At 49.3% G+C, this 25,269-nt stretch overlaps 1 protein-coding gene across 2 annotated transcripts; it reads right to left on the bottom strand.

Moving 5' to 3' along the window:
• Window positions 1-507: 507 nt before the first annotated feature.
• CEP41 (centrosomal protein 41) lies at window positions 508-25,120 on the bottom strand. 2 transcript variants are annotated; one of them, XM_064703103.1, is made up of 11 exons: window positions 25,038-25,120; window positions 24,667-24,730; window positions 23,755-23,802; window positions 16,297-16,358; window positions 14,375-14,444; window positions 13,304-13,430; window positions 10,836-10,993; window positions 8,361-8,428; window positions 7,680-7,794; window positions 5,369-5,584; window positions 508-2,091 (listed from the first exon to the last, which is right to left on the bottom strand). In XM_064703103.1, the coding sequence occupies exons 1-11, from the start codon at window positions 25,068-25,070 to the stop codon at window positions 1,943-1,945; spliced, it is 1,110 nt and encodes a 369-aa protein (XP_064559173.1). In that variant the 5' UTR covers window positions 25,071-25,120; the 3' UTR covers window positions 508-1,942. The 2 variants fall into 2 exon arrangements, with proteins under 2 accessions (XP_064559173.1, XP_064559174.1); XM_064703104.1 differs by lacking the exons at window positions 23,755-23,802; window positions 24,667-24,730; window positions 25,038-25,120 and adding an exon at window positions 22,412-22,533.
• Window positions 25,121-25,269: the final 149 nt, after the last annotated feature.

Raw genomic sequence — 25,269 nt, 5'->3', positions numbered from 1 at the left:
GATTGAAAGGGTATGAAAATAGCAGGAACAAAAAGGAAGGAAGGTGGTGGCTTTCCCTTTGATCTGGCAGAGGATGGGAAGGGAATTGGGCTCTGGAGGCCAGCAGGATTTATTGGGGCTCCAGCAGAGCTGCAGAGGGACTGGGGACAAGGGATGGAGGGACAGCACCCAGGGAATGGCTCCCACTGCCACAGGGACTCTTGGGAATTGAGAATTCCTGGCTGGGCTGGAATTGCCAGAGCAGCTGGGGCTGTTCCTGGATCCCTGCAATGTCCAAGGCCAGGCTGGGCAGGGCTTGGAACACCCTGGGACAGTGGGAATTGTCACCAATTGTCACAATTGTCCAGGAGTTGGAACTGGAGGGGCTTTAGGGTCCCTTCCCAGCCAAACCTTTGTGACTGTGTGACCCCTCCTCACCTGCTGCAATCCCTAAGGAAGGGCGAGCTGAGCCCCTGCTCACTCCCAGCCTTCCTCTCAAAGCTGCAAATAAATCACCCAAACAGATGCTGTAATTTACATTTTTATTCAATTAAACCTCTCAGCCTCTAGGGAGTTTGACTCTGCTCCAAACAACACCAGGAGTCCAAATCCACACAAATCCACGGAGATGGTGGGAAAGTACATGCAGTCCTTGCTTTGATTCCTGGGATTTGGAGGATCACAAACAACTCAAGCCAGTTTTATCCAAGTTTCACCAGGAGGTTTTCATGCAGCACAGAGCAGCCAGGGATTCTGGATCTGTCTCCCACAGCTGGACAGCAAAACCAGGATTTCAGCCAATGCAATGACACTGCCAAGAGCTCATGGAGCTGGAAAAATCTACTCCCACAGCAGCAGGACCTTATCAGACTGAACCTGCCAGCCCTGCAGCCAGCACTGTCTCATCTCACACTCACAGTCACAATAAAAGATAAACGTGCTCAGGGATGTTCAGTCCTAATCTCCCAAACAGGAAATTATGTGCCATTTCTCCTACTTTTTGTCCTTTCACCAGAATTATCCCAAAGTCACCAGTGAGTTTGGGGATGTGTTGAAAATTGTCTGCTTCAAAAAGGGGGAAAAACCACTGACTCCAAAAATACACACAAACCCCACAAGATCACAGTAACCAAAGCAGGATCAGGCTCAGCAATGCCAGATGGAAAACTGGAGAGCAGAATCCCTCCAAAATCACTTCCAAAGGGTCCCACAGGCAGCTCAGGAAAATCAGAGGATTCCCAGGTTATCCAGAAGCACCAATTTGAGGAAAAAATTTGTGATATTCACTTTTCCAACTGTTCAGTTCCTGATTCCAGGGCCCTGCTGGGTTTTAGGCACCCTGGCGAGGCAGCAGCAGCAGCAAATTTTCCTTCAGCCACCCTAAACCTTAAAGAAACTCCTAAAAAATCACTGGCAAAGGAGTCATTGGGAAAAGAAAATCCAGTTACTCTCCTTCAGGTCACCTTGAAAAAGACACAACTATTCACAAAGTGTCCACGAGCAAGCACGGCTGTCACAGCACCAACTGAGCAATAAAAACCATCTTTTTTACAAATACTTCTGTTCATTACCATAATTTATTTTAAAAAAACCCAAGAAGCAACCCTTCCAGGATCTTCTCTCACTTTTGGCAAGTTGCTGAGTGTCTTTATCTCTGCTAAAACCACCAAAGTTTGCGCTCACAGATGATTTGTGGCCTGTTCACCCTCACAGCTCCAGGCCTGGGAATGTTACGGACACAAATTCCTCCAGCTGGACTAAAAACTTTGTGGGACAGTTTCTACTGGTGCCAGCCTTTACTAGCAGTTTCCTCCCTCCCCTACAAAACCAGTTCTATCAGCTCTGTCCTGCCCAGCCTTACCCGAGCTGCCAGGTCTCACCAGGGCTGCTTTTCCCTGCCGATGCCTAAAACCACCAAGGGGCTGCACTGCACTGCTCAGCATTGCCCAGGCTGGGCTCTGCTTTATTTCCAGGGCCTGTTCTGGACGCTGGTCCTGCTGTGGGAGCGGCTGCTGAGGGAGGCCAGGCTGCGGGGAGAGCTGTGCAGGCTGGGCTGGCTCCTGCCCGAGGAGAGCTTCGAGTCACGGCCTGAGAGCCCCCGGCTGAGGCGGCCTGTGGGAGAAACGGGCCCGGGTCACAAAATGAATGTGCACAAGGTGGGGTGCCCCATCCCTGGGGGTGTCCAGCCAGCCTGGGTGGGCTTGGAGCAACCTGGGATGGAGGAGGGTGTCCCTTCCCACAGTGGGATGGATGGGGTTTAAGTTTCCCTTCCCACAGTGGGATGGATGGGGTTTAAGTTTCCCTTCCCACAGTGGGATGGATGGGGTTTAAGGTCCCTTCCCACAGTGGGATGGATGAGGTTTAAGGTCCCTGATCATGGTGGGATGGATGGGGTTTAAGGTCCCTTCCCGGATGGGGTTTAAGGTCCCTTCCCACAGTGGGATGGATGGGGTTTAAAGCCCCTTCCCACAGTGGGATGGATGGGGTTTAAGGTCCCTTCCCACAGTGGGATGGATGGGGTTTAAAGTCCCTTCCCACAGTGGGATGGATGGGGTTTAAAGCCCCTTCCCACAGTGGGATGGATGGGGTTTAAGGTCCCTTCCCACAATGGGATGGATGGGGTTTAAGGTCCCTTCCCACAGTGGGATGGATGTGGTTTAAGGTCCCTGCCTGTGGTGGGATGGATGGGGTTTAAGTTTCCCTTCCCACCGTGGGATGGATGGGGTTTAAGGTCCCTTCCCACAGTGGGATGGATGGGGTTTAAGGCCCCTTCCCACAGTGGGATGGATGGGGTTTAAGGCCCCTTCCCACAGTGGGATGGATGGGGTTTAAGGTCCCTTCCCACAGTGGGATGGATGGGGTTTAAGGTCCCTTCCCACAGTGGGATGGATGGGGTTTAAATTCCCTTCCCACAGTGGGATGGATGGGGTTTAAGGTCCCTTCCCACGGTGGGATGGATGGGGTTTAAGGTCCCTTCCCACAGTGGGATGGATGGGGTTTAAGTTTCCCTTCCCACAGTGGGATGGATGGGGTTTAAGTTTCCCTTCCCACAGTGGGATGGATGGGGTTTAAATTCCCTTCCCACCATGGGATGGATGTGGTTTAAGGTCCCTGCCTGTGGTGGGATGGATGGGGTTTAAGGTCCCTTCCCACAGTGGGATGGATGGGGTTTAAGGTCCCTTCCCACAGTGGGATGGATGGGGTTTAAGGTCCCTTCCCACAGTGGGATGGATGGGGTTTAAGGTCCCTTCCCACAGTGGGATGGATGGGGTTTAAGGTCCCTGCCTGTGGTGGGATGGATGGGGTTTAAAGCCCCTTCCCACAGTGGGATGGATGGGGTTTAAAGCCCCTTCCCACAGTGGGATGGATGGGAGGAAGGTCTCTTCCTACAGTGGGATGGATGGGGTTTAAGGTCCCTTCCCACAGTGGGATGGATGGGGTTTAAGGTCCCTTCCCACAGTGGGATGGATGGGGTTTAAGGTCCCTTCCCACAGTGGGATGGATGGGAGGAAGGTCCCCTACCCACGGTGGGATGGATGGGGTTTAAAGCCCCTTCCCATGGTGGGATGGATGGGGTTTAAGGCCCCTTCCCACAGTGGGATGGATGGGGTTTAAGTTTCCCTTCCCACAGTGGGATGGATGGGGTTTAAGGTCCCTTCCCACAGTGGGATGGATGGGGTTTAAGGTCCCTGCTCATGGTGGGATGGATGGGGTTTAAGATCCCTTCCCACAATGGAATGGATGGGGTTTAAAGTCCCTTCCCACGGTGGGATGGATGGGGTTTAAGTTTCCCTGCCCACAGTGGGATGGATGGGGTTTAAGTTTCCCTTCCCACAGTGGGATGGATGGGGTTTAAGGTCCCTGCCCACGGTGGGATGGATGGGGTTTAAGGTCCCTGCCCACAGTGGGATGGATGGGGTTTAAGTTTCCCTTCCCACAGTGGGATGGATGGGGTTTAAAGCCCCTTCCCACAGTGGGATGGATGGGGTTTAAGTTTCCCTTCCCACAGTGGGATGGATGGGGTTTAAGGCCCCTTCCCACAGTGGGATGGATGGGGTTTAAGGCCCCTTCCCACAGTGGGATGGATGGGGTTTAAGGTCCCTTCCCACAGTGGGATGGATGGGGTTTAAGGTCCCTGCCTGTGGTGGGATGGATGGGGTTTAAGGTCCCTTCCCACAGTGGGATGGATGGGGTTTAAGGTCCCTTCCCACAGTGGGATGGATGGGGTTTAAGGCCCCTTCCCACCCAACCATTCCATGATGAGGTTGAGGCACATTCTGGTAATGCCTTAGCATAAATTTTAGCATTTATATTTTTCAAATCCTGCACTGTATTAGTGCATGACTAAACTCCACATGAAAGGTTAATTAACTTCATCTGCCCTTAATGTACCTGAAGGTATTTGATTAACTATATCTCCTTTTATTCTTTTAACTTTGCCTCAATGCCTTGTGAAGGCTGACCTAGATGGAGCTAAAGAATAAAGCAGGGATTTATTCACAGCATCTCCTCCATGGGTGCACCTTGGGCAGCACCAGAGCCCAGCCAGGGCTGCACCCAAGATGACCCAAAACGGCCCCAAAATGCACGAGCGCTGCCGGGGTCTCTCCCTGGGATCAGTTCTGCTCCATTTGCCCCTTGCAGTTCATTGTCCCATTCCAGCTTCAGCCCAGGCAGTCCCACCCTGCTTGTTTGGGGTTTGTGCTCCTGGGCTGAGATTTGGGGCATTTGTCCTTGGTGCCCAGCTGGAGCAGGAATTGTTTTGTCTCCCTGCTCTGTGCACAGAGCTCACCATCCCTGAATGGGAAGCTCAGACCCTCACACCAAAGAATGTGAAAAATATAAAAGCTAAACCTGAGGCATCATCACCTTTCAGGATCTACTTGATGGGAACCCCATCCCTGACACAGCCATCAGGAGTGGTTGGTGCTGTAAAAAATGGGTTGTGGTGTTTAACCAAACTGTCCCAGGCTGTCACCAGGACGTGGATGAGCTCCTGACACCAGCACTGATGCCCACAGTGGCATTTCCATGGTGGGAGGCTCCTCTGTGTCTCTGGGGCTGCAGAAGGGCTCAGGTGCCCTTTGGCAGAGCCAGAGTTGGCACACTGAGGTGTGAAATGAGGGACCTCTCTCAAGGTGCAGGGTGAGTGATCACCCAGCCCCTGCCCTGTTAAACCTGAGATTTGGGGCATTTGTCCTTGGTGCCCAGCTGGAGCAGGAATTGTTTTGTGTCCTGCTCTGTGCACACAGCTCACCATCCCTAATGTGAAGCTCAGACCCACACACTAAAGCAGCACAGAATGGGAAAAATAGAAAATCTAAACCCTGAGGGATCAGCCTGGCCTCTGCTTCTAGGCAAGCCCAAAAAGGCAGCACTGGTCTCTTACTGGCAGCATCTGAAGGCATCTGCTCCTCAGCCAGGTAATGCCTCAGCTTCTGGAGATCATCTGCAGAAAACCTCCACTTGTTCTCTGCCCGCGTGGGGGGCACCCTGGGCGCTGCTCTCCTGCGGGCAGTTCCTGGGGGCGCTGGCACCTGGCAGGACACGGGCAGCGTGCCGGTGATCAACCCCTCTGGGATCTTCTGGGCCAGGACCTTGAGGCCTGCAGGGACACAGAGCAGCTGCTACCACAGCTGGATGGGGCAGGAGGGACCAGTCAGGAGGGATTTGTGGAGCTGGAGGTGCAAAGTTTGGGTGGAGAAATGTGGGTGGCAGGAGAGGGGGGAACTCTCAGGTGAGATCCCACAGGGACTGTGGGGACAATGGCAGGAGGATGTGGAGCTGCTGGAGAGAGTCCAGAGGAGACCCTGGAGCTGCTCCCAGAGCTGGGAATGTTCCCTGGAGCAGGGAGGGATCCAGGAGAGCTGGGAATGTTCCCTGGAGCAGGGAGGGATCTGGGAGAGCTGGGGATGTTCCCTGGAGCAGGGAGGGATCCAGGGAGAGCTGGGAATGTTCCCCTGGAGCAGGGAGGGATCCAGGAGAGCTGGGAATGTTCCCTGGAGCAGGGAGGGATCCAGGGAGAGCTGGGAATGTTCCCTGGAGCAGGGAGGGATCTGAGAGAGCTGGGAATGTTCCCTGGAGCAGGGAGGGATCCAGGGAGAGCTGGGAATGTTCCCTGGAGCAGGGAAGGCTCCAGGGAGAGCTGGGAATGTTCCCCTGGAGCAGGGAGGATCTGAGAGAGCTGGGAATGTTCCCTGGAGCAGGGAGGGATCTGAGAGAGCTGGGAATGTGCCCTGGAGCAGGGAGGGATCTGAGAGAGCTGGGAATGTTCCCCTGGAGCAGGGAGGGATCCAGGGAGAGCTGGGAATGTTCCCTGGAGCAGGGAAGGCTCCAGGGAGAGCTGGGAATGTTCCCTGGAGCAGGGAGGGATCCAGGGAGAGCTGGGAATGTTCCCTGGAGCAGGGAGGGATCCAGGGAGAGCTGGGAATGTTCCCTGGAGCAGGGAGGGATCCAGGAGAGCTGGGAATGTTCCCTGGAGCAGGGAGGGATCTGAGAGAGCTGGGAATGTTCCCTGGAGCAGGGAGGGATCTGAGAGAGCTGGAAATGTTCCCTGGAGCAGGGAGGGATCCAGGGAGAGCTGGGAATGTTCCCTGGAGCAGGGAGGGATCTGAGAGAGCTGGGAATGTTCCCTGGAGCAGGGAGGGATCCAGGGAGAGCTGGGAATGTTCCCTGGAGCAGGGAGGGATCTGAGAGAGCTGGGAATGTTCCCCTGGAGCAGGGAGGGATCCAGGAGAGCTGGGAATGTTCCCTGGAGCAGGGAGGGATCCAGGAGAGCTGGGAATGTTCCCCTGGAGCAGGGAAGGCTCCAGGGAGAGCTGGGAATGTTCCCTGGAGCAGGGAGGGATCCAGGAGAGCTGGGAATGTTCCCTGGAGCAGGGAGGGATCCAGGGAGAGCTGGGAATGTTCCCTGGAGCAGGGAGGGATCCAGGAGAGCTGGGAATGTTCCCTGGAGCAGGGAGGGATCCAGGCAGAGCTGCCAGCACAGGGCAGGGCCTGCAGGGGCTCCAGGAGAGCTGCAGAGGGACTGGGGACAAGGCCTGCAGGGACAGCACCCAGGGAATGGCTCCCACTGCCAGAGGGCAGCCATGGGTGGCATCTTGGCAATGAGCAATTCCTGCCTGGGCTGGCATTGCCAGAGCAGCTGGGGCTGCCCCTGATCCCTGCAGTGCCCAAGGCCAGGCTGGAGCAGCCTGGGATGGTGGGCTTGGAATGGGATGGGCTTGAAGGGCCCTTCCCACCCAAACCATTCTGGCATTTGGGACACTCAGAATCCATCCCCAGGGGTTTTTATGGAAGTTGGGGATGGCAAAGGGAAGGGAGACCCTTCCTGGAGTGCTGAGATTGCCAGTGAAGCCCCCAGAGCCCAAAATCCCTTCCTGGAGAGGAGTCGGGGTGGGGATGGATCCAATGCCAGGCTGGGAGAGCTGGGAATGGAGGGAATTCCCTGGAGAGGGAGCCTGGGCTGGGATTTTGGGAAGGGATTCCCAGAGCAGCTGGGGCTGCCCCTGATCCCTGCAGTGCCCAAGGCCAGGCTGGAGCCCCCTGGCACAGTGGGAGCTGTCCCTGCCCACAGGGACAGGACTGGCTGATCCTTCAGCTTCCACCCAACCCAAACCATCCCACGACTCCACAACCCAGACCTTTCCCATCTCCAGCTCCCCCAGGAGGTTTGGGGGAGCTCTCCCAGCCCCACCTACCCCCAGACAACATGAAGAGGTTCTCAAAGCCCCTCTCACACATGGTGGTGGCTGCCTGGCTGGCCAAGCGCTCGTCGTTGTCGTACACGATGATGATTTTGCCATGGGCGTTTTTCTGCCGTGGCAATTGTTAAGGAGGCCCTGTTGAACTTCTGGGATGTTGAAACATTTTAGGAAGCAACAGAGACAAATGGGATTGGGGAGGGAAAGACCCCATACTTGGCTTGCAAGCAGGAATGTTCTCCCTGAGGAATTCTCAGGGGCTGAGGCTTGGCCAGACACAGCTTAATTCCCACTGGATCCAGCATTGCTGGAAGATTGGGAATGGCAACAGCCCCTCAGAATCAACAGCCTGGGAATGATCAGCCTAAAATCCCCCAAAACAATGCTCTGTCTGTCCCCAGTCCCATCAGGGTGCTGATATCCAAAGGATTTGATGGGAGCAGCAGCAGGACAGCAGTGCCCAGGTCTGGCTCGGCCTCCCAGCAGCCAAAATCCTGGGAAATGCCAAATCCAGGCAGCTCCCACTGGAGCCAAGAGGAACCTTGGGGAAGCAGAATCCAGCACCTGATGGGGGCAGTGGAGCTGCACCAGGTAACTCCTGTCCCATCCTAACTTTCCCCAATTATTGATTTTGGGAGCCCCCACCAACACCCCCCCATGTTTTCCTGTAAAGGATACATATTCCAGAATGTTATTTGTGTAGGGATTCATGGTTCTAGACAAGGTTGCAATGGGATAGGAATAGGCTGCAGAATGGGAAAAAAAAGAAGAAAAATCACCCAGAGGCTGAACACCAACATGCTGGGATACAACATGGAGAACCCACTGAGTGTGGGACCAACATCAGCTCAGGCCCCTCAGCCCTCCCAGGAAGGAGGGACGGGCTGGAGAAGCACTGGGAGCGCACAGTGATGGACCAGCAGAGGGACAAACTGCACCAGGGCTGAAATCTGTGCCCACAGCTGAAACCTGTGCCCACAGCTGAAATCTGTGCCCACAGCTGCAGTTAGTGCCCGTGCCCAGAGCTGCAGTCCATGTGTGCCCAGAGCTGCAGTCTGTACCCATGCCCAGGTGCCCAGAGCTTCAGTCCACGTGTGCCCAGGTGCCCAGAGTTGCCGTCCATGTGTGCCCAGGGCTGCAGTCAGGCCCTGCCCAGGTGCCCAGAGCTGCAGTCCACGCGTGCCCAGGTGCCCAGGGCTGCAGCCCATGCATGCCCAGAGCTGCAGTCCATGTGTGCCCAGACCTGCAGCCCGTGCGTGCCCAGGTGCCCAGAGTTGCCGTCCATGTGTGCCCGGGTGCCCAGAGCTGCAGTCCACGGATGCCCAGGTGCCCAGAGCTGCAGTCCATGCATGCCCAGGGCTGCAGCCCATGCGTGCCCAGGTGCCCAGAGCTGCAGCCCATGCGTGCCCAGGTGCCCAGGGCTGCAGCCCATGCGTGCCCAGAGCTGCAGTCTGTCCCCATGCCCAGAGCTGCAGCCCATGTGTGCCCAGGTGCCCAGAGCTGCAGCCCATGCGTGCCCAGGTGCCCAGGGCTGCAGTCCATGTGTGCCCAGGTGCCCAGGGCTGCAGTCCCTTTGTGCCCAGGGCTGCAGTCTGTCCCCATGCCCAGAGCTGCAGCCCATGCGTGCCCAGGTGCCCAGGGCTGCAGCCCACGTGTGCCCAGGTGCCCAGGGCTGCAGCCCATGTGTGCCCAGGTGCCCAGGGCTGCAGCCCATGTGTGCCCAGGTGCCCAGAGCTGCAGCCCATGCGTGCCCAGGGCTGCAGTCCACGCGTGCCCAGGTGCCCAGAGCTGCAGTCCATGTGTGCCCACAGCTGCAGTCCATGTGTGCCCACAGCTGCAGCCCATTTGTGCCCAGGTGCCCAGGGCTGCAGTCCCTTTGTGCCCAGGGCTGCAGTCTGTGTGTCCCCAGGTGCCTGGACCTGCAGCCCATGCGTGCCCAGGTGCCCAGGGCTGCAGCCCATGTGTGCCCAGAGCTGCAGTCTGTCCCCATGCCCACAGCTGCAGCCCACGCGTGCCCAGGTGCCCAGAGCTGCAGTCCCTGTGTGCCCAGGGCTGCAGTCTGTGTGTCCCCAGGTGCCCAGAGCTGCAGCCCATGCATGCCCAGGTGCCCAGAGCTGCAGTCCGTGTGTGCCCAGGGCTGCAGTCTGTCCCCATGCCCAGGTGGCCAGAGCTTCAGCCCATGTGTGCCCAGGTGCCCAGGGCTGCAGTCCATGCATGCCCAGAGCTGCAGCCCATGTGTGCCCAGGTGCCCAGAGCTGCAGCCCATGTGTGCCCAGGTGCCCAGGGCTGCAGTCCGTGTTTGCCCAGGGCTGCAGTCCATGCGTGCCCAGAGCTGCAGCCCATGCGTGCCCACGGCTGCAGTCAGGCCCTGCCCAGGTGCCCAGAGCTTCAGTCCACGCGTGCCCAGGTGCCCAGAGCTGCAGTCCACGCGTGCCCAGGTGCCCAGAGCTGCAGCTCATGAGTGCCCAGGTGCCCAGAGCTGCAGTCTGTGTGTCCCCAGGTGCCCAGGGCTGGAGTCTGTGTGTCCCCAGGTGCCCAGAGCTGCAGCCCACGTGTGCCCAGACCTGCAGCCCATGCGTGCCCAGGTGCCCAGAGCTGCAGCCCACGCGTGCCCAGGTGCCCAGAGCTGCAGTCAGGCCCTGCCCAGGTGCCCAGAGCTGCAGCCCATGCGTGCCCAGGTGCCCAGAGCTGCAGGCAGTGCCTGTGCCCAGAGCTGCAGCCCATGCATGCCCAGGTGCCCAGAGCTGCAGTCCGTGTGTGCCCAGGTGTCCAGAGTTGCAGCCCATGTGTGCCCAGAGCTGCAGTCTGTCCCCATGCCCAGGTGCCCAGAGTTGCAGTCTGTCCCCATGCCCAGAGCTGCAGCCCACGTGTGCCCAATGGCGGCAGCCCATGCGTGCCCAGGTGCCCAGAGCTGCAGCCCATGTGTGCCCAGAGCTGCAGTCTGTCCCCATGCCCAGGTGCCCAGAGCTGCAGTCTGTCCCCATGCCCACAGCTGCAGCCCATGCGTGCCCAGGTGCCCAGGGCTGCAGTCAGGCCCTGCCCAGGTGCCCAGGGCTGCAGTCCACGTGTGCCCAGGTGCCCAGAGCTGCAGCCCATGTGTGCCCAGGTGCCCAGAGCTGCAGCCCACGCGTGCCCAGGTGCCCGGGTGCTCACCCCCCACGATGTGGCACTGCTCGTAGGCGTCGCGGTCCCGCACGTCCAGCAGCAGGAAGGGGCAGTCGGGGTAGGGCCTCTCCCTGGCCTGGCTGTCCTGTTCCTCCTTCTTGGGAGAATCCTTCTCCACGTCCAGCTCCCCGACCCCACTGATCACACTGCAAAGGGAACGGCAGATTGAGGAACCCTTCTGTGTCTGCCCATCCCTCCCAAGGCTGGGGAGGAGCTGGGCTAAAGCTCCCTCTTCCAGCACCATCCCTTCATGGGGTGGGTTTGGAATTATTTTTTCCAATCCCAGAATGGCTGGGGTGGGAAGGGACCTTAAGGATCTCATTCCACCCCTGCCATGGGCAGGGACACCTCTCACATCCCAGAGTGCTCCCAGCCCAGCCTTGAGGTCCAGGGCAGCTCCAGCTTCTCTGGGAATTCTGTCCCAGCCAGGAATTCCTTCCCTGTGTCCCATCCCTCCATATCCACACAAAACCATCACCAACAGGATTGCAGTGACTGAGCTGACCAGAGCACTGGGTTACCCCCAAAATCCTGGAATGTGGGGGGCTGGATGGAATCCCACAAACACATTTCCTTGTCACTGACCACAGCACTGTGTTATCCCCAAAACCCTGGGGGCTGGATGGAATCCCACAAACACATTTCCTTGTCCCACTGTGTTATCCCCAAATTCCTGGGGGCTGGATGGAATCCCACAAACACATTTCCTTGTCTCACTGTGTCATCCCCAAAATCCTGGGGGCTGGATGAAATCCCACAAACACATTTCCTTGTTGCACTGTGTTATCCCCAAAATCCTGAAATGTTGGGGCTGGATGGAATCCCACAAACACATTTCCTTGTCACTGACCACAGCACTGTGTTACCCCCAAAATCCTGGAATGTTGGGGGCTGGATGGAATCCCACAAACACATTTCCTTGTCTCTGACCACAGCACTGTGTTACCCCCAAAATCCTGAAATGCTGGGGGCTGGATGAAATCCCACAAACACATTTCCTTGTCGCACTGTGTTACCCCCAAAATCCTGGAATGCTGGGGGCTGGATGGAATCCCACAAACACATTTCCTTGTCACACTGTGTTACCCCCAAAATCCTGGAATGTTGGGGGCTGGATGGATGGAATCCCACAAACACATTTCCTTGTCACACTGTGTTATCCCCAAAATCCTGGAATATGGGGGCTGGATGGATGGAATCCCACAAACACATTTCCTTGTCACACTGTGTTACCCCCAAAATCCTGGAATGTTGGGGGCTGGATGGATGGAATCCCACAAACACATTTCCTTGTCACACTGTGTTATCCCCAAAATCCTGGAATGTGGGGGGCTGGATGGAATCCCACAAACACATTTCCTTGTCACTGACCAGAGCACTGTGTTATCCCCAAAATCCTGGAATGTGGGGGCTGGATGGAATCCCACAAACACATTTCCTTGTCACACTGTGTTATCCCCAAAATCCTGAAAGGTTGGGGCTGGATGGAATCCCACAAACACATTTCCTTGTCGCACTGTGTTATCCCCAAAATCCTGGAATGTGGGGGGCTGGATGGATGGAATCCCACAAACACATTTCCTTGTCGCACTGTGTTATCCCCAAAATCCTGGAATGTTGGGGGCTGGATGGAATCCCACAAACACATTTCCTTGTCACACTGTGTTACCCCCAAAATCCTGGGGGCTGGATGGAATCCCACAAACACATTTCCTTGTCACACTGTGTTACCCCCAAAATCCTGGGGGCTGGATGGAATCCCACAAACACATTTCCTTGTCACTGACCACAGCACTGTGTTATCCCCAAAATCCTGGAATGTTGGGGGCTGGATGGAATCCCACAAACACATTTCCTTGTCACACTGTGTTATCCCCAAAATCCTGGAATGTGGGGGGCTGGATGGAATCCCACAAACACATTTCCTTGTCACACTGTGTTATCCCCAAAATCCTGGAATGTGGGGGCTGGATGGAATCCCTTTTCACTGACCAGAGCACTGTGTTACCCCCAAAATCCTGGAATGTGGGGGCTGGATGGAATCCCACAAACACATTTCCTTGTCACACTGTGTTACCCCCAAAATCCTGGAATGCTGGGGGCTGGATGGAATCCCACAAACACATTTCCTTGTCACACTGTGTTACCCCCAAAATCCTGGAATGTGGGGGCTGGATGGAATCCCTTTTCACTGACCAGAGCACTGTGTTATCCCCAAAACCCTGGAATATGGGGGGCTGGATGGAATCCCACAAACACATTTCCTTGTCACACCACCATCAGGTGACACCAATCTTGGGTTGCTGTTTCACCCAAACCCATTCCCCCAGGAAATCCTGCCGACCCCCTCCCTGTCCCCTACAATGACAAACACAGCACAAACCCCCTCAGCAGCCATTGAACACCCCCAGATAACATCAGTGAGCCAGGAAGGGGATGGGGTTGGGGTGAGGCACCTCTGCAGCGTGGAGCGAAGGGATTCTCCTGCCCCAGAGCTGTCCAGGAACAGCACAGGGCTGTCTGTCCCCTCAGGGCTCCCCTGGCCGTTTGTCCCTGCTCCGTCATCCCCAGCAGCACCAGCACCTGCAGAGACAACAGGGACAGCTCAGAGCTGCACCAGGTAAAAGCAGCTCCTATTCCTGGACAGAAAAGTGTGACAGCTTTAGCTTCATCCTCTTAACCACGAGAATTTATCCTTATTGAAAATAATCAAGAGCTCATGTCGCAGACATTTTTTCATAGAAATCCTTTCTTTCACATTTGTGCATCTTCTGGGAAGCAGAGCCCCAGAAGAAGAATGTTATTAACAATTATAACGATTATAATTAATTAATTATAACAATTATAATTAATAATTATAACAATTATAACAATTGTTATCAGCTGCTGTGAAATGTAGCAGTGTCTCTGTGATTGGCTCATTTTCTATGTGTACTATTAAGAGCTAATCACAGGAGCAGCTCAAAGACAAATTCTTTGGATACAGAATTTTGTTATTTATTCTTTCTATTCTATTCTTAGCTGAGCAGCTCTCTGCAACTTCTCTTCTTATTCTTTTTAGTATAGTTATAATGTATTATATATCATATATCAATAAATCAAGCCTTCTAATCAAGAAACAAGATTCTCGTCCTTCTCTCACCACAGTGACCGTCAGTGATATATAATACATTATAACTATACTATTCTTTTTAGTATAGTTATAATGTATTATATATCATATATCAATAAATCCAGCCTTCTAATCAAGGAACAAGATTCTCGTCCTTCTCTCACCACAGTGACCGTCTAAGGTCACTGCAATAAGCTCATAGATTTTTTCAGGGCTTGAAGAAGTCAATAAAGCAGAATTTTTGATGTGGGTTATGTTGCTGCCAGCACAAGGCTTTTCCTATTTGCAAACCTTTGTTTTTTAGGAGTGTTGCTACTCGCAGGCCACAGGTGAAGTTTGATTTTTCCCTTTTTCCCCCTGATTTAGCCCATCTGCCCCAAAGCTCCCCCTGTGTCCCTGCCATCGGGGCTGGCACCTTGCAGCTTGTGCAGCTCCTCCTTGGTCACTTCCAGGCTTTCGTTGGACAGAGAGGCCACCTGGAGAACCTGCAGGGACAAAAACCAGCACACACTGACCCCACACAGGAAAACAACCCAGGGAGAAAAAATCCTGAGTCTGCAGGATCCCACTCTTCACATCCCTCAGTTTGACCTTCCCCTTCCTCCTCTCCTGAAAAAACAATTGGGGTTTTTTTTTTCCTAGTTTTCTTGAACCAGCACTCCCCAGCTCTTTATTTCCTGATCAATTTAATTTTTTTTTAATATGATGATTCAATAAAATAATGCACAGAAAGCCTTGAAGTCCCAGCTGCTCCCTTCTGCAGTTAAACCTGGGGTCAGGGAGGGCTGTACACACAAAATTCAGATTTAGGTGGGTTTACACAGGGAGGGCTGTGCACACAAAATTCAGATTTAGGTGGGTTTACACAGGGAGGGCTGTGCACACAAAATTCAGGTTTAGGTGGTTTTACACAGGGAGGGCTGCAGACACAAAATTCAGATTTAGGTGGTTTTACACAGGGAGGGCTGTGCACACAAAATTCAGATTTAGGTGGGTTTACACAGGGAGGGCTGTACACACAAAATTCAGATTTAGGTGGGTTTACACAGGGAGGGCTGTGCACACAAAATTCAGATTTAGGTGGGTTTACACAGGGAGGGCTGCAGACACAAAATTCAGATTTAGCTGCTATTTTACACAGAGAGGGCTGCAGACAAAATTCTGATTTAGCTGCTGTTTTACACAAGGAGAGCTGCAGACACAAAATTCAGATTTAGGTGGGTTTACACAAGGAGGGCTGCACACACAAAATTCAGATTTAGGTGGGTTTACACAGGGAGGGCTGCAGACACAAAATTCAGATTTAGGTGGGTTTACACAGGGAGGGCTGTACACACAAAATTCAGATTTAGGTGGGTTTACACAGGGAGGGCTGTACACACAAAATTCAGATTTAGGTGGGTTTACACAAGGAGGGCTGTACACACAAAATTCAGATTTAGGTGCTGTTTTACACAGGGAGGGCTGCAGACACAAAATTCAGATTTAGGTGGGTTTACACAGGGAAGGCTGCAGACACAAAATTCAGATTTAGGAGGGTTTACACAGGGAGGGCTGTACACACAAAATTCAGATTTAGGTGGGTTTACACAGGGAGGGCTGCAGACACAAAATTCAGATTTAGGTGGTTTTACACAGGGAGGGCTGCAGACACAAAATTCAGATTTAGGTGGGTTTACACAGGGAGGGCTGTACACACAAAATTCAGATTTAGGTGGGTTTACACAGGGAGGGCTGTGCACACAAAATTCAGATTTAGGAGGGTTTACACAGGGAGGGCTGCAGATACAAAATTCAGATTTAGGTGAGTTTACACAGGGAGGGCTGCAGACACAAAATTCAGATTTAGGTGGGTTTACACAGGGAGGGCTGCAGACAAAATTCAGATTTAGGAGGGTTTACACAGGGAGGGCTGTACACACAAAATTCAGATTTAGGTGGGTTTACACAGGGAGGGCTGCAGACACAAAATTCAGATTTAGGTGGGTTTACACAGGGAGGGCTGCAGACACAAAATTCAGATTTAGGTGCTGTTTTACACACAAAACCCAGATTTAGCTGCTGTTTTACACAGCCTTTTTCTTTTGCAAGATGCTTGAAGATCCTTTTAAGTTAATGGACAAATCAAATAAGAAATACATTTCAAAGATGGGGTCACCACCAACTTTAATTTGTAATTAAAGGCATTTGGCCCCTGTGGAAATGAATTATTTGCTTTTATTTTATTAAGGGCAGGAAGAAGCCAAGACAGAATAATTACAGCTAAAGCTAAATAATTACAGAGGAATTTTTAGCTGCTCCTAAAAGATTTTGGAGCAGAGATGGATCTGTACATACCAATTGAGCAAAAGTTGTCACCTTCAGCCTCTTGAACAGCTCATCCTTTTTGTACCTGTAATCTACAAAAACAAAACAAAGGTAAATTCCCAATTTATTCCCAGTGTTTTTACACACCAGGTCATGGCTCAATCCCAGCTTTTCTCTGTTTGTGCTGAAGGGTGAGAGCAGCAAACCTGGAGGCTTTGTGAAATACCTGTTATAAATAAAGGGTTTGATTAATTCCAGTTATAAAGAGAAGGTTTAACTAATCCCAGATATAAAGAGAGATTTTGATTAATTCCAGTTATAAAGAGAAGGTTTAACTAATTCCAGATATAAAGAGAGATTTTGATTAATTCCAGTTATAAAGAGAGATTTTGATTAATTCCAGTTATAAAGAGAAGGTTTAACTAATTCCAGATATAAAGAGAGATTTTGATTAATACCAGTTGTAAAGAGAAGGTTTAACTAATTCCAGATATAAAGAGAGATTTTGATTAATTCCAGATATAAAGAGAGATTTTGATTAATACCAGTTATAAAGAGAAGGTTTAACTAATTCCAGATATAAAGAGAGATTTTGATTAATTCCAGTTATAAAGAGAAATTTTGATTAATTCCAGTTGTAAAGGAAGGTTTAACTAATTCCAGATTTATTAAAGTAAAGAGATTTTGATTAATTCCAGTTATAAAGAGAGATTTATAATTCCAGTTTAAAGAGAATTTTGATTAATTCCAGATTAAAGAGAGATTTAATAATCCAGATTATAAAAGAGAGATTTTGATTAGATTTCCAGTATGAAAGAGAAAGGTTTAACTAATTACTAGTTGTAAGAGAGATTTTTAATTGAGACCAGTTATAAAGAGAGATCTTGTGCAGATATGATGAAGTGGAAAAAGCAGATTTAGTTGCTTGAATATGAATTTATGTTTTCCATGGTGCAGGAATAAGTTCAGGATTTCCCCCTTTCCCTGCTGTTCTTTGGAGTCACACAAAGCTCCTTAAAGCAAAATATTAATTTACCTTAATTGTTAAATTATGGAAATTACAGCTGTATCAGAGCACGGGGCATTGTGTCTCTGCAAACACCAAGCTAAACACACAGGTGTAATCTTAATTTAAAAAAATCCAAGATTTTGTGCTTTATCTGACAATTAAATTCTGATTTCTTCCATTTGCTGCCACGGATCTCTCCAGGAACAGAAACACACAGGTGTAATCTTAATTTAAAAAATCCAAGATTTTGTGCTTTATATGACAATTAAATTCTGATTTCTGCCATTTGCTGCCACGGATCTCTCCAGGAACAGAAACTAACAGGTGTAATTTTAATTTTTAAAAATCCAAGATTTTGTGCTTTATTGACAATTAAATCCTGATTTCTTCCATTTGCTGCCACGGATCTCTCCAGGAAGGGAAACACACAGGTGTAATCTTAATTTTAAAAATCCAAGATTTTGTGCTTTATCTGACAATTAAATTCTGATTTCTTCCATTTGCTGCCACGGATCTCTCCAGGAACAGAAACACACAGGTGTAATTTTAATTTTAAAAATCCAAGATTTTGTGCTTTATCTGACAATTAAATTCTGATTTCTTCCATTTGCTGCCACGGATCTCTCCAGGAACAGAAACACACAGGTGTAATCTTAATTTAAAAAAAATCCAAGATTTTGTGCTTTATCTGACAATTAAATTCTGATTTCTTCCATTTGCTGCCACAGATCTCTCCAGGAATGGAAACACACAGGTGTAATCTTAATTTAAAAAAAATCCAAGATTTTGTGCTTTATATGACAATTAAATTCTGATTTCTTCCATTTGCTGCCTTGGATCTCTCCAGGAACGGAAACACACAGGTGTAATCTTAATTTTAAAAAAAATCCAAGATTTTGTGCTTTATCTGACAATTAAATTCTGATTTCTTCCATTTGCTGCCTTGGATCTCTCCAGGAACGGAAACACACAGGTGTAATCTTAATTTTAAAAAATCCAAGATTTTGTGCTTTATCTGACAATTCTGATTTCTTCCATTTGCTGCCACGGAACGGAAACACACAGGTGTAATCTTAATTTTAAAAATCTAAGATTTTGTGCTTTATATGACAATTAAATTCTGATTTCTTCCATTTGCTGCCACGGATCTCTCCAGGAACAGAAACACACAGGTGTAATCTTAATTTAAAAAATCCAAGATTTTGTGCTTTACATGACAATTAAATTCTGATTTCTTCCATTTGCTGCCACGGATCTCTCCAGGAACGGAAACACACAGGTGTAATCTTAATTTTAAAAAAATCCAAGATTTTGTGCTTTATCTGACAATTAAATTCTGATTTCTTCCATTTGCTGCCACGGATCTCTCCAGGAACAGAAACACACAGGTGTAATCTTAATTTAAAAAAAATCCAAGATTTTGTGCTTTATATGACAATTAAATTCTGATTTCTTCCATTTGCTGCCACGGAACGGAAACACACAGGTGTAATTTTTAATTTAAAAAATCCAAGATTTTGTGCTTTATCTGACAATCCTGATTTCTTCCATTTGCTGCCACGGATCTCTCCAGGAAGGGAAACACACAGGTGTAATTTTAATTTAAAAAATCCAAGATTTTGTGCTTTATATGACAAATTCTGATTTCTTCCATTTGCTGCCACGGATCTCTCCAGGAACAGAAACACACAGGTGTAATTTTAATTTAAAAAATCCAAGATTTTGTGCTTTATATGACAATTCTGATTTCTTCCATTTGCTGCCATGGATCTCTCCAGGAACGGAAACACACAGGTGTAATCTTAATTTTAAAAAAATCCAAGATTTTGTGCTTTACATGACAATTCTGATTTCTTCCGTTTGCTGCCACGGATCTCTCCAGGAACAGAAACACACAGGTGTAATCTTAATTTAAAAAATCCAAGATTTTGTGCTTTATATGACAATTAAATTCTGATTTCTTCCATTTGCTGCCACGGATCTCTCCAGGAAGGGAAACACACAGGTGTAATTTTAATTTTAAAAATCCAAGATTTTTGTGCTTTATATGACAATTAAATTCTGATTTCTTCCATTTGCTGCCACGGATCTCTCCAGGAACGGAAACACACAGGTGTAATCTTAATTTAAAAAAAATCCAAGATTTTGTGCTTTATCTGACAATTAAATTCTGATTTCTTCCATTTGCTGCCACGGATAACTGGACACAAGAAACTGGACTAATTGAGTCTTAATGGGTAATTAATACAAGAAACTGGCCTAATTGGATCTTAATCCTGGAGACACAGCTTAGGGAGGAAGAGAACTGAGCAGGGATTGCAGAGCCCAGGTGGGAGCTGATCCAAAAGGAGGAGAAAGAGAAGCAGGGTGGTATCAAAAGGAATATTTTGAGATGGAATAACCTGTGCTGGGAGCAAAGGGAGCTTAAATGGGAAATTGGGCTGGGCTGGAGCTCGGGATCTGCAGCAAATCCACTCAGCTCAAGGATCCCAAATCCTCTCAAAGCATCTGCTGGAGGCTCCATCAGCCCAGGGGACATAAGGACAAGGGGGAAGGGCTGCCCTGAACGTTCCTGCAGCTGCCACACCACAAAATTCCTGTGGGATTTGTGGAAATTCTCCAGCTGAGCAGCATTGGAGAGCCACGGCAATGCTTTCCCTACAGAGTTCCCAAATTCAATGTCCTACCCAAAATCATTCTGATTTCTCCTCTCTGCTCCTCATGGAAAAAAGGAGCCCTTCCAAAATATCCACTGCACATCCAAACCACAGGGCTGAAGCACAGGAGGTGCAGAAACTGGATTGGAGGATGAGGAGCTGCAGAAATTGAATTTCAGGATGTTAATTAATGGGGAATGAGACTCATGGCTCTTGTAAAACCACCTGGTTTCAAACCTCAAGGCTGTTAAATCTTCCTTTAATTCAAAAAACGCCCAGCAACAATTAACTGCTGTAATTATTTCCCGTTTTGTCTGCTCAAGGATTAAAACTGCGCAGCAAAGGCCAAAAAATGAGCCTTGCTGTCATGGCAAATGAAAGTTCATTTAGAAGGATAAATGAAGTAAAAAATAATAAAAGCAGCAAAAAATAAAAGCAGCAAAAAATAAAAGCAGCAAAGCTTGGGAAGTGCTGGATGGATAAAAACGAAGCAGAACCGCTGCCAAACGATGCAGCTCCTGCACGGCTCCTTCCCTCCTCAAACAAGGAATTTTCACCCCAAAAAAGCCTTTTTATCCCAAAATAAGCCTTTTTAACCCAAAACAAGCCTTTTTATCCCAAAAAAAGCCTGTTTTTCCCCTAGATCTTGCCTTTTTCACCCAAAACACCTTCCCAGAGAGCTCAGGAGTGCAGCTCCAAGAGCAACCCCATGGATGCAGTCTGGTCCTGCATTGCTCCTTCCCACCTCAAACAAGGAATTTTCACCCCAAAAAAGCCTTTTTACCCCCCAAAAAGCCTTTTTATCCCAAAATAAGCCTTTTTATCCCAAAATAAGCCTGTTTTCCCCTAGATCTTGCCTTTTTCACCCAAAACCCCTTCCCAGAGAGCCCAGGAGTGCAGCTTGGAGCAACAAGAGCAACCCCTCGTACCTGGTCCGGTCCTGCATGGCTCCTTCCCACCTCAAACAAGGAATTTTCACCCCAAAAAAGCCTCATTTTTGCCCTAAATCTTGTCTTTTTCACCCAAAATCCCTTCCCACAGAGCTCAGGAGTGCAGCTCCAAGAGCAGCCCCTTGTACCTGGTCTGGTCCTGCTCCTTCCCACTCACACAAGGATGCAGCTCCTGCACGGCTCCTATCCTCCTCAAACAAGGAATTTTCACCCCAAAAAGCCTTTTTATCCCCAAAATAAGCCTTTTTATCCCAAAATAAGCCTGTTTTTCCCCTAGATCTTGCCTTTTTCACCCAAAATACCTTCCCAGAGAGCTCAGCAGTGCAGCTTGGAGCAACAAGAGCAACCCCTTGTACCTGGTCCAGTCCTGCTCGGCTCCTTCCCACCTCAAACAAGGAATTTTCACCCCCAAAAAAGCCTCATTTTTGCCCTAAATCTTGTCTTCTTCACCCAAAATCCCTTCCCAGAGAGCTCTGGAGTGCAGCTCCAAAAGCAACCCTTTGTACCTTGTCTGGTCCTGCTCAGCTCCTTCCCACTCACACAAGGATGCAGCTCCTGCATGACTTTTATCCTCCTCAAACAAGGAATTTTCACCCCAAAAAAGAGTTTTAACCCCCAAAATAAGCCTTTTTATCCCAAAATAAGCCTTTTTATCCCCTAGATCTTGCCTTTTTCACCCCAAATCCCTTCCCAGAGAGCTCAGGAGTGCAACTCCAAGAGCAGCCCCATGGATGCAGTCCGGTCGTGCATTGCTCCTTTCCACCTCAAACAAGGAATTTTCACCCCAAAAAAGCCTTTTTATCCCAAAATAAGCCTTTTTTCCCCCTAGATCTTGCCTTTTTCACCCAAAATACCTTCCCAGAGAGCCCAGGAGTGCAGCTTGGAGCAACAAGAGCAACCCCTTGTACCTGGTCTGGTCCTGCTCCTTCCCACTCACACAAGGATGCAGCTCCTGCATGACTTTTATCCTCCTCAAACAAGGAATTTTCACCCCAAAAAAGCCTTTTTACCCCCCAAAAATCCTTTTTATCCCAAAATAAGCCTTTTTATTCCAAAATAAGCCTGTTTTTTCCCTAGATCTTGCCTTTTTCACCCAAAACACCTTCCCAGAGAGCCCAGGAGTGCAGCTCCAAGAGCAACCCCATGGATGCAGTCCAGTCCTGCACGGCTCCTATCCTCCTCAAACAAGGAATTTTCACCCCCAAAAAAGCCTTTTTATCCCAAAATAAGCCTTTTTATCCCCTAGATCTTGCCTTTTTCACCCAAAACCCCTTCCCAGAGAGCTCAGCAGTGCAGATCCAGGAGCAGCCCCACAGACCCAGTCCTGCATGGGTCCTATCCTCTTCAAACAAGGAATTTTCACCCCCAAAAAAGCTTTTTTACCCCTCAAAAAGCCTTTTTATCCCAAAATAAGCCTTTTTATCCCAAAATAAGCCTGTTTTTTCCCTAGATCTTGCCTTTTTCACCCAAAACACCTTCCCAGAGAGCCCAGCAGTGCAGCTTGGAGCAACAAGAGCAACCCCTCGTACCTGGTCCGGTCCTGGCGGATCCGTTGGGATTTTCTGACATGGCTTTGCCTGGGAATGATTCTGTTTCCCAAGGAATTGGCTGCTTGGAGAGGAGGGGAAAGGAGAGCAGGGAGAAGGGAGAGAGCTCCTGGAGGCAATGAATGCTCCCAAGGATGGACGGTGAATTTTTGGCACCCGGGGATCTCTCGGGTTACAGCGGGGACAGAGAGGATTCTGTGCTGGGCATTCAAATCTGCATCCAAAGGGTGTCATCTGTCCCTGAGAAACCAAAGGGGAGAAGCCTCCACTCCCCTGGCAACACAAGGTGCCCATTCAGCCTGCCCAGAGGGAGAAAAACCCCTCCAAAAAGAAGAGAAAAGGGAATAAAAGAAGCGCGCGGAAAAGATCCGCAAAACAAAAAAAAACGAGATTTTTTTTCTCAGCGGAAATAAAAAGCCAGGCAGTGTCCAGCAATGAAATCTCAGTCAACAGAGCGTTCTGGAAAGCTCAAGGTCAGTTCTCTTTTCATTTTTTTTCCCCCCATCCCCTCCCAAAAGAACTGCAGTGTTTGGAAAAATCCAACCCGAAGCCAACAAACAAGGCAAGGACAAAGCACCTTATTTATTTGAGAGCACCAAATAAATTCCCTCAGAAAGTGGGGCTGGGAACTCAACCTGAGCACTTCAAATCCCAATTCATGGAGCTTTCAGCTCAATTCAGGGCCTTTTTTCACCTCCACAAATGCAGCTTTGAGGTTGAAGAGCTTTCCTGGCCCCTCATGGGAGAATAATCTGGGAATAAAGTCATAAATCACTGATTTTATGGAGAAAAATGATTTGGGAAGCCTGGGTTTGGTGGGGAAATAGAGAAATAAAAATAATTTAAGTCTTCATTAGTCTGAACAACATAAAGTCTTCAAAATATCCCTGTTTAGTAATGGAATAGTAACATAAACACAATACTATTACAATAGTAATGGAAACACAAGGAAAGAGCTCAGGTTTTATCTTTTTTGGAGAATTTCGATAGGAATTTAAATTATTAAACTTAATTAATTAAATTTCGATAGGAATTTAAATTATATAAAGATAAAAGAGCTCAAGTTGTGACCTAAAAGTGAAATAAAAGTCCCAGAAATGATCCATAAATCTTCATCCCAGATCACTCCAGCCTGGATTTCTTAGCTCAGAGAGCTTCCAATAACACAATAAAATAACCAAGAAGGATCTGGGTGATCCCTGCCTGGATTTTTCCAATGAAATCTGTGGAGATTTCCAAGGAAAACCTCCTGGAATTCATCTCCTGCCCTTTGAGTTTTCAACCAAGCCAATTTTAACCCATCCTGCTCCTCCCCAGGTACTCACTTCTTTTGATCTCTTCCAATTTTTCCATGTATTTCGACAAACTATTTCCTGTAACCAAAAAAAAAAATTAATTTATTACAATTAGAGGTTTCCTTCAGGCCCATAGAGGCTTAAATTTTAATTGCTTTGAAGGGAACAGCTGTTTGTTGCAAATCTTCTTTCACACGGCAATAAAAGGTATAAAAATGCCACAATTTTCCTCTTTTTCTCTCAAGGAAAGTAGAATTAAACAGAAAAACCCAAGGGTTTGCTGCTCCTTTCCCAACATTTTGGTGAGGATGCTACAAGATAACGTTACTGGGTAAAATTCAGTATTTTACAACAAAAAACCCACAAAGACACCCCCAAATAATGATCTTGGCTCACACCCTTGATAAGATACAGGAAAAATCCAGAAACAGAAATTCCAAGATTAATAATTTCTATGGGAACAACCACAACGGAGCCTGACCCAGCTTAAACCTATTTAATCCCAAATTCTTCTTTTAAAAAGAAGAGGAGAAAAAAAAAAATAAACAAGTTTGGAGACAATAATGACTTTAAACATGTGGTCATCTACACACAGAGCATTTAATCTCAATTTTCAGGGGGCTGCATGGTGTTGTGTGAAGATAAATATACATAAATACATTAAAAATATATAAATATACATAAATTTGTATAATTCGTGCTTGTTCTAATTTCAGATTTTAAGGAATTTGTAAATGATATTTTTAAATAATTTTTGTAAATTGTAAATAGGAAGTTTCTATAATTTTTATAATATCTGGGGAGAGAAATCATAATCACAATAAGGATTCTGCAGGGTTGGGATAAATTAGCTCCGGGCAGAGGTAATGAAGACATTAATTATATTTTTCTGTCATCCTACACCAGTTTTGGGTGGTTTTACCCCACAAGAATTTCACTTACCAGTATCCAGACGAGTTTTTATATGTTGATATTTGGGATTCGGGGGGATGCGCCGGGTTAGAAACTGTTTCAAAATGGAAAAGACGAGAAGCCAAAATTAAAAAAAATTAAATTAAAAAAAAAAGGAGAAAAACGAGCATAAAACGCGATTTGAAGGGGTTTAGGAGACAGAAAAACGAGCGAGGAATTCCAGAATCCCCATGTCGGTACAAACGCCGCTGGTTTAAAGGCTCCAAAGGAGAATTTCTGCCGTTTGCTCTCCGCGCGGAGCTCTCCCGGCTGCGGCCGCTGCCCGAACCATCCCCCCGGCCCTGCCCCGTGTTTCCCCCGCCGCCCTGAGGCTCTGGAGAAGGGGAGGCCCCTCCCGGCACCTGGGGGTCTCCGAAGCCGCCCCGAGCCGACATCGCCCCTCACGGCCGCCGGCCCGCTCCGCCCGTCCCTCACGCTCGGCCGCGCTCCCGCCTCCCGCCCACCCCTCAACTACGCCCGCCGCCATTGGCCGCGCGCCGCGCCCGCAGCCAATCAGAGGCGGCGCGGCGGGGAGCGCGCGCGTCGCCCGGCAACGGGAGGGACGCGGCGGGCGGGAAGAGGCAAAGGGGGGGA

The sequence above is a fragment of the Zonotrichia leucophrys genome, chromosome 1A, assembly GCF_028769735.1.
Source record: "Zonotrichia leucophrys gambelii isolate GWCS_2022_RI chromosome 1A, RI_Zleu_2.0, whole genome shotgun sequence".
Taxonomy (NCBI): domain Eukaryota; kingdom Metazoa; phylum Chordata; class Aves; order Passeriformes; family Passerellidae; genus Zonotrichia; species Zonotrichia leucophrys.
This window is presented reverse-complemented; position numbering and strand designations above follow the sequence as displayed.

Excerpts from the sequence above, each read along its gene's own strand:
- CEP41 (XM_064703103.1), bottom strand. The coding sequence starts at position 25,070 with ATGTCGGCTCGGGGCGGCTTCGGAGACCCCCAG. Across the intron at positions 16,359-23,754 it reads ATTGGAAGAGATCAAAAGAA|ATTACAGGTACAAAAAGGAT; the intron begins GTGAGTACCTGG and ends TTGTTTTTGTAG. Across the intron at positions 7,795-8,360 it reads CAAATAACATTCTGGAATAT|AAAAACGCCCATGGCAAAAT; the intron begins GTATCCTTTACA and ends TTGCCACGGCAG.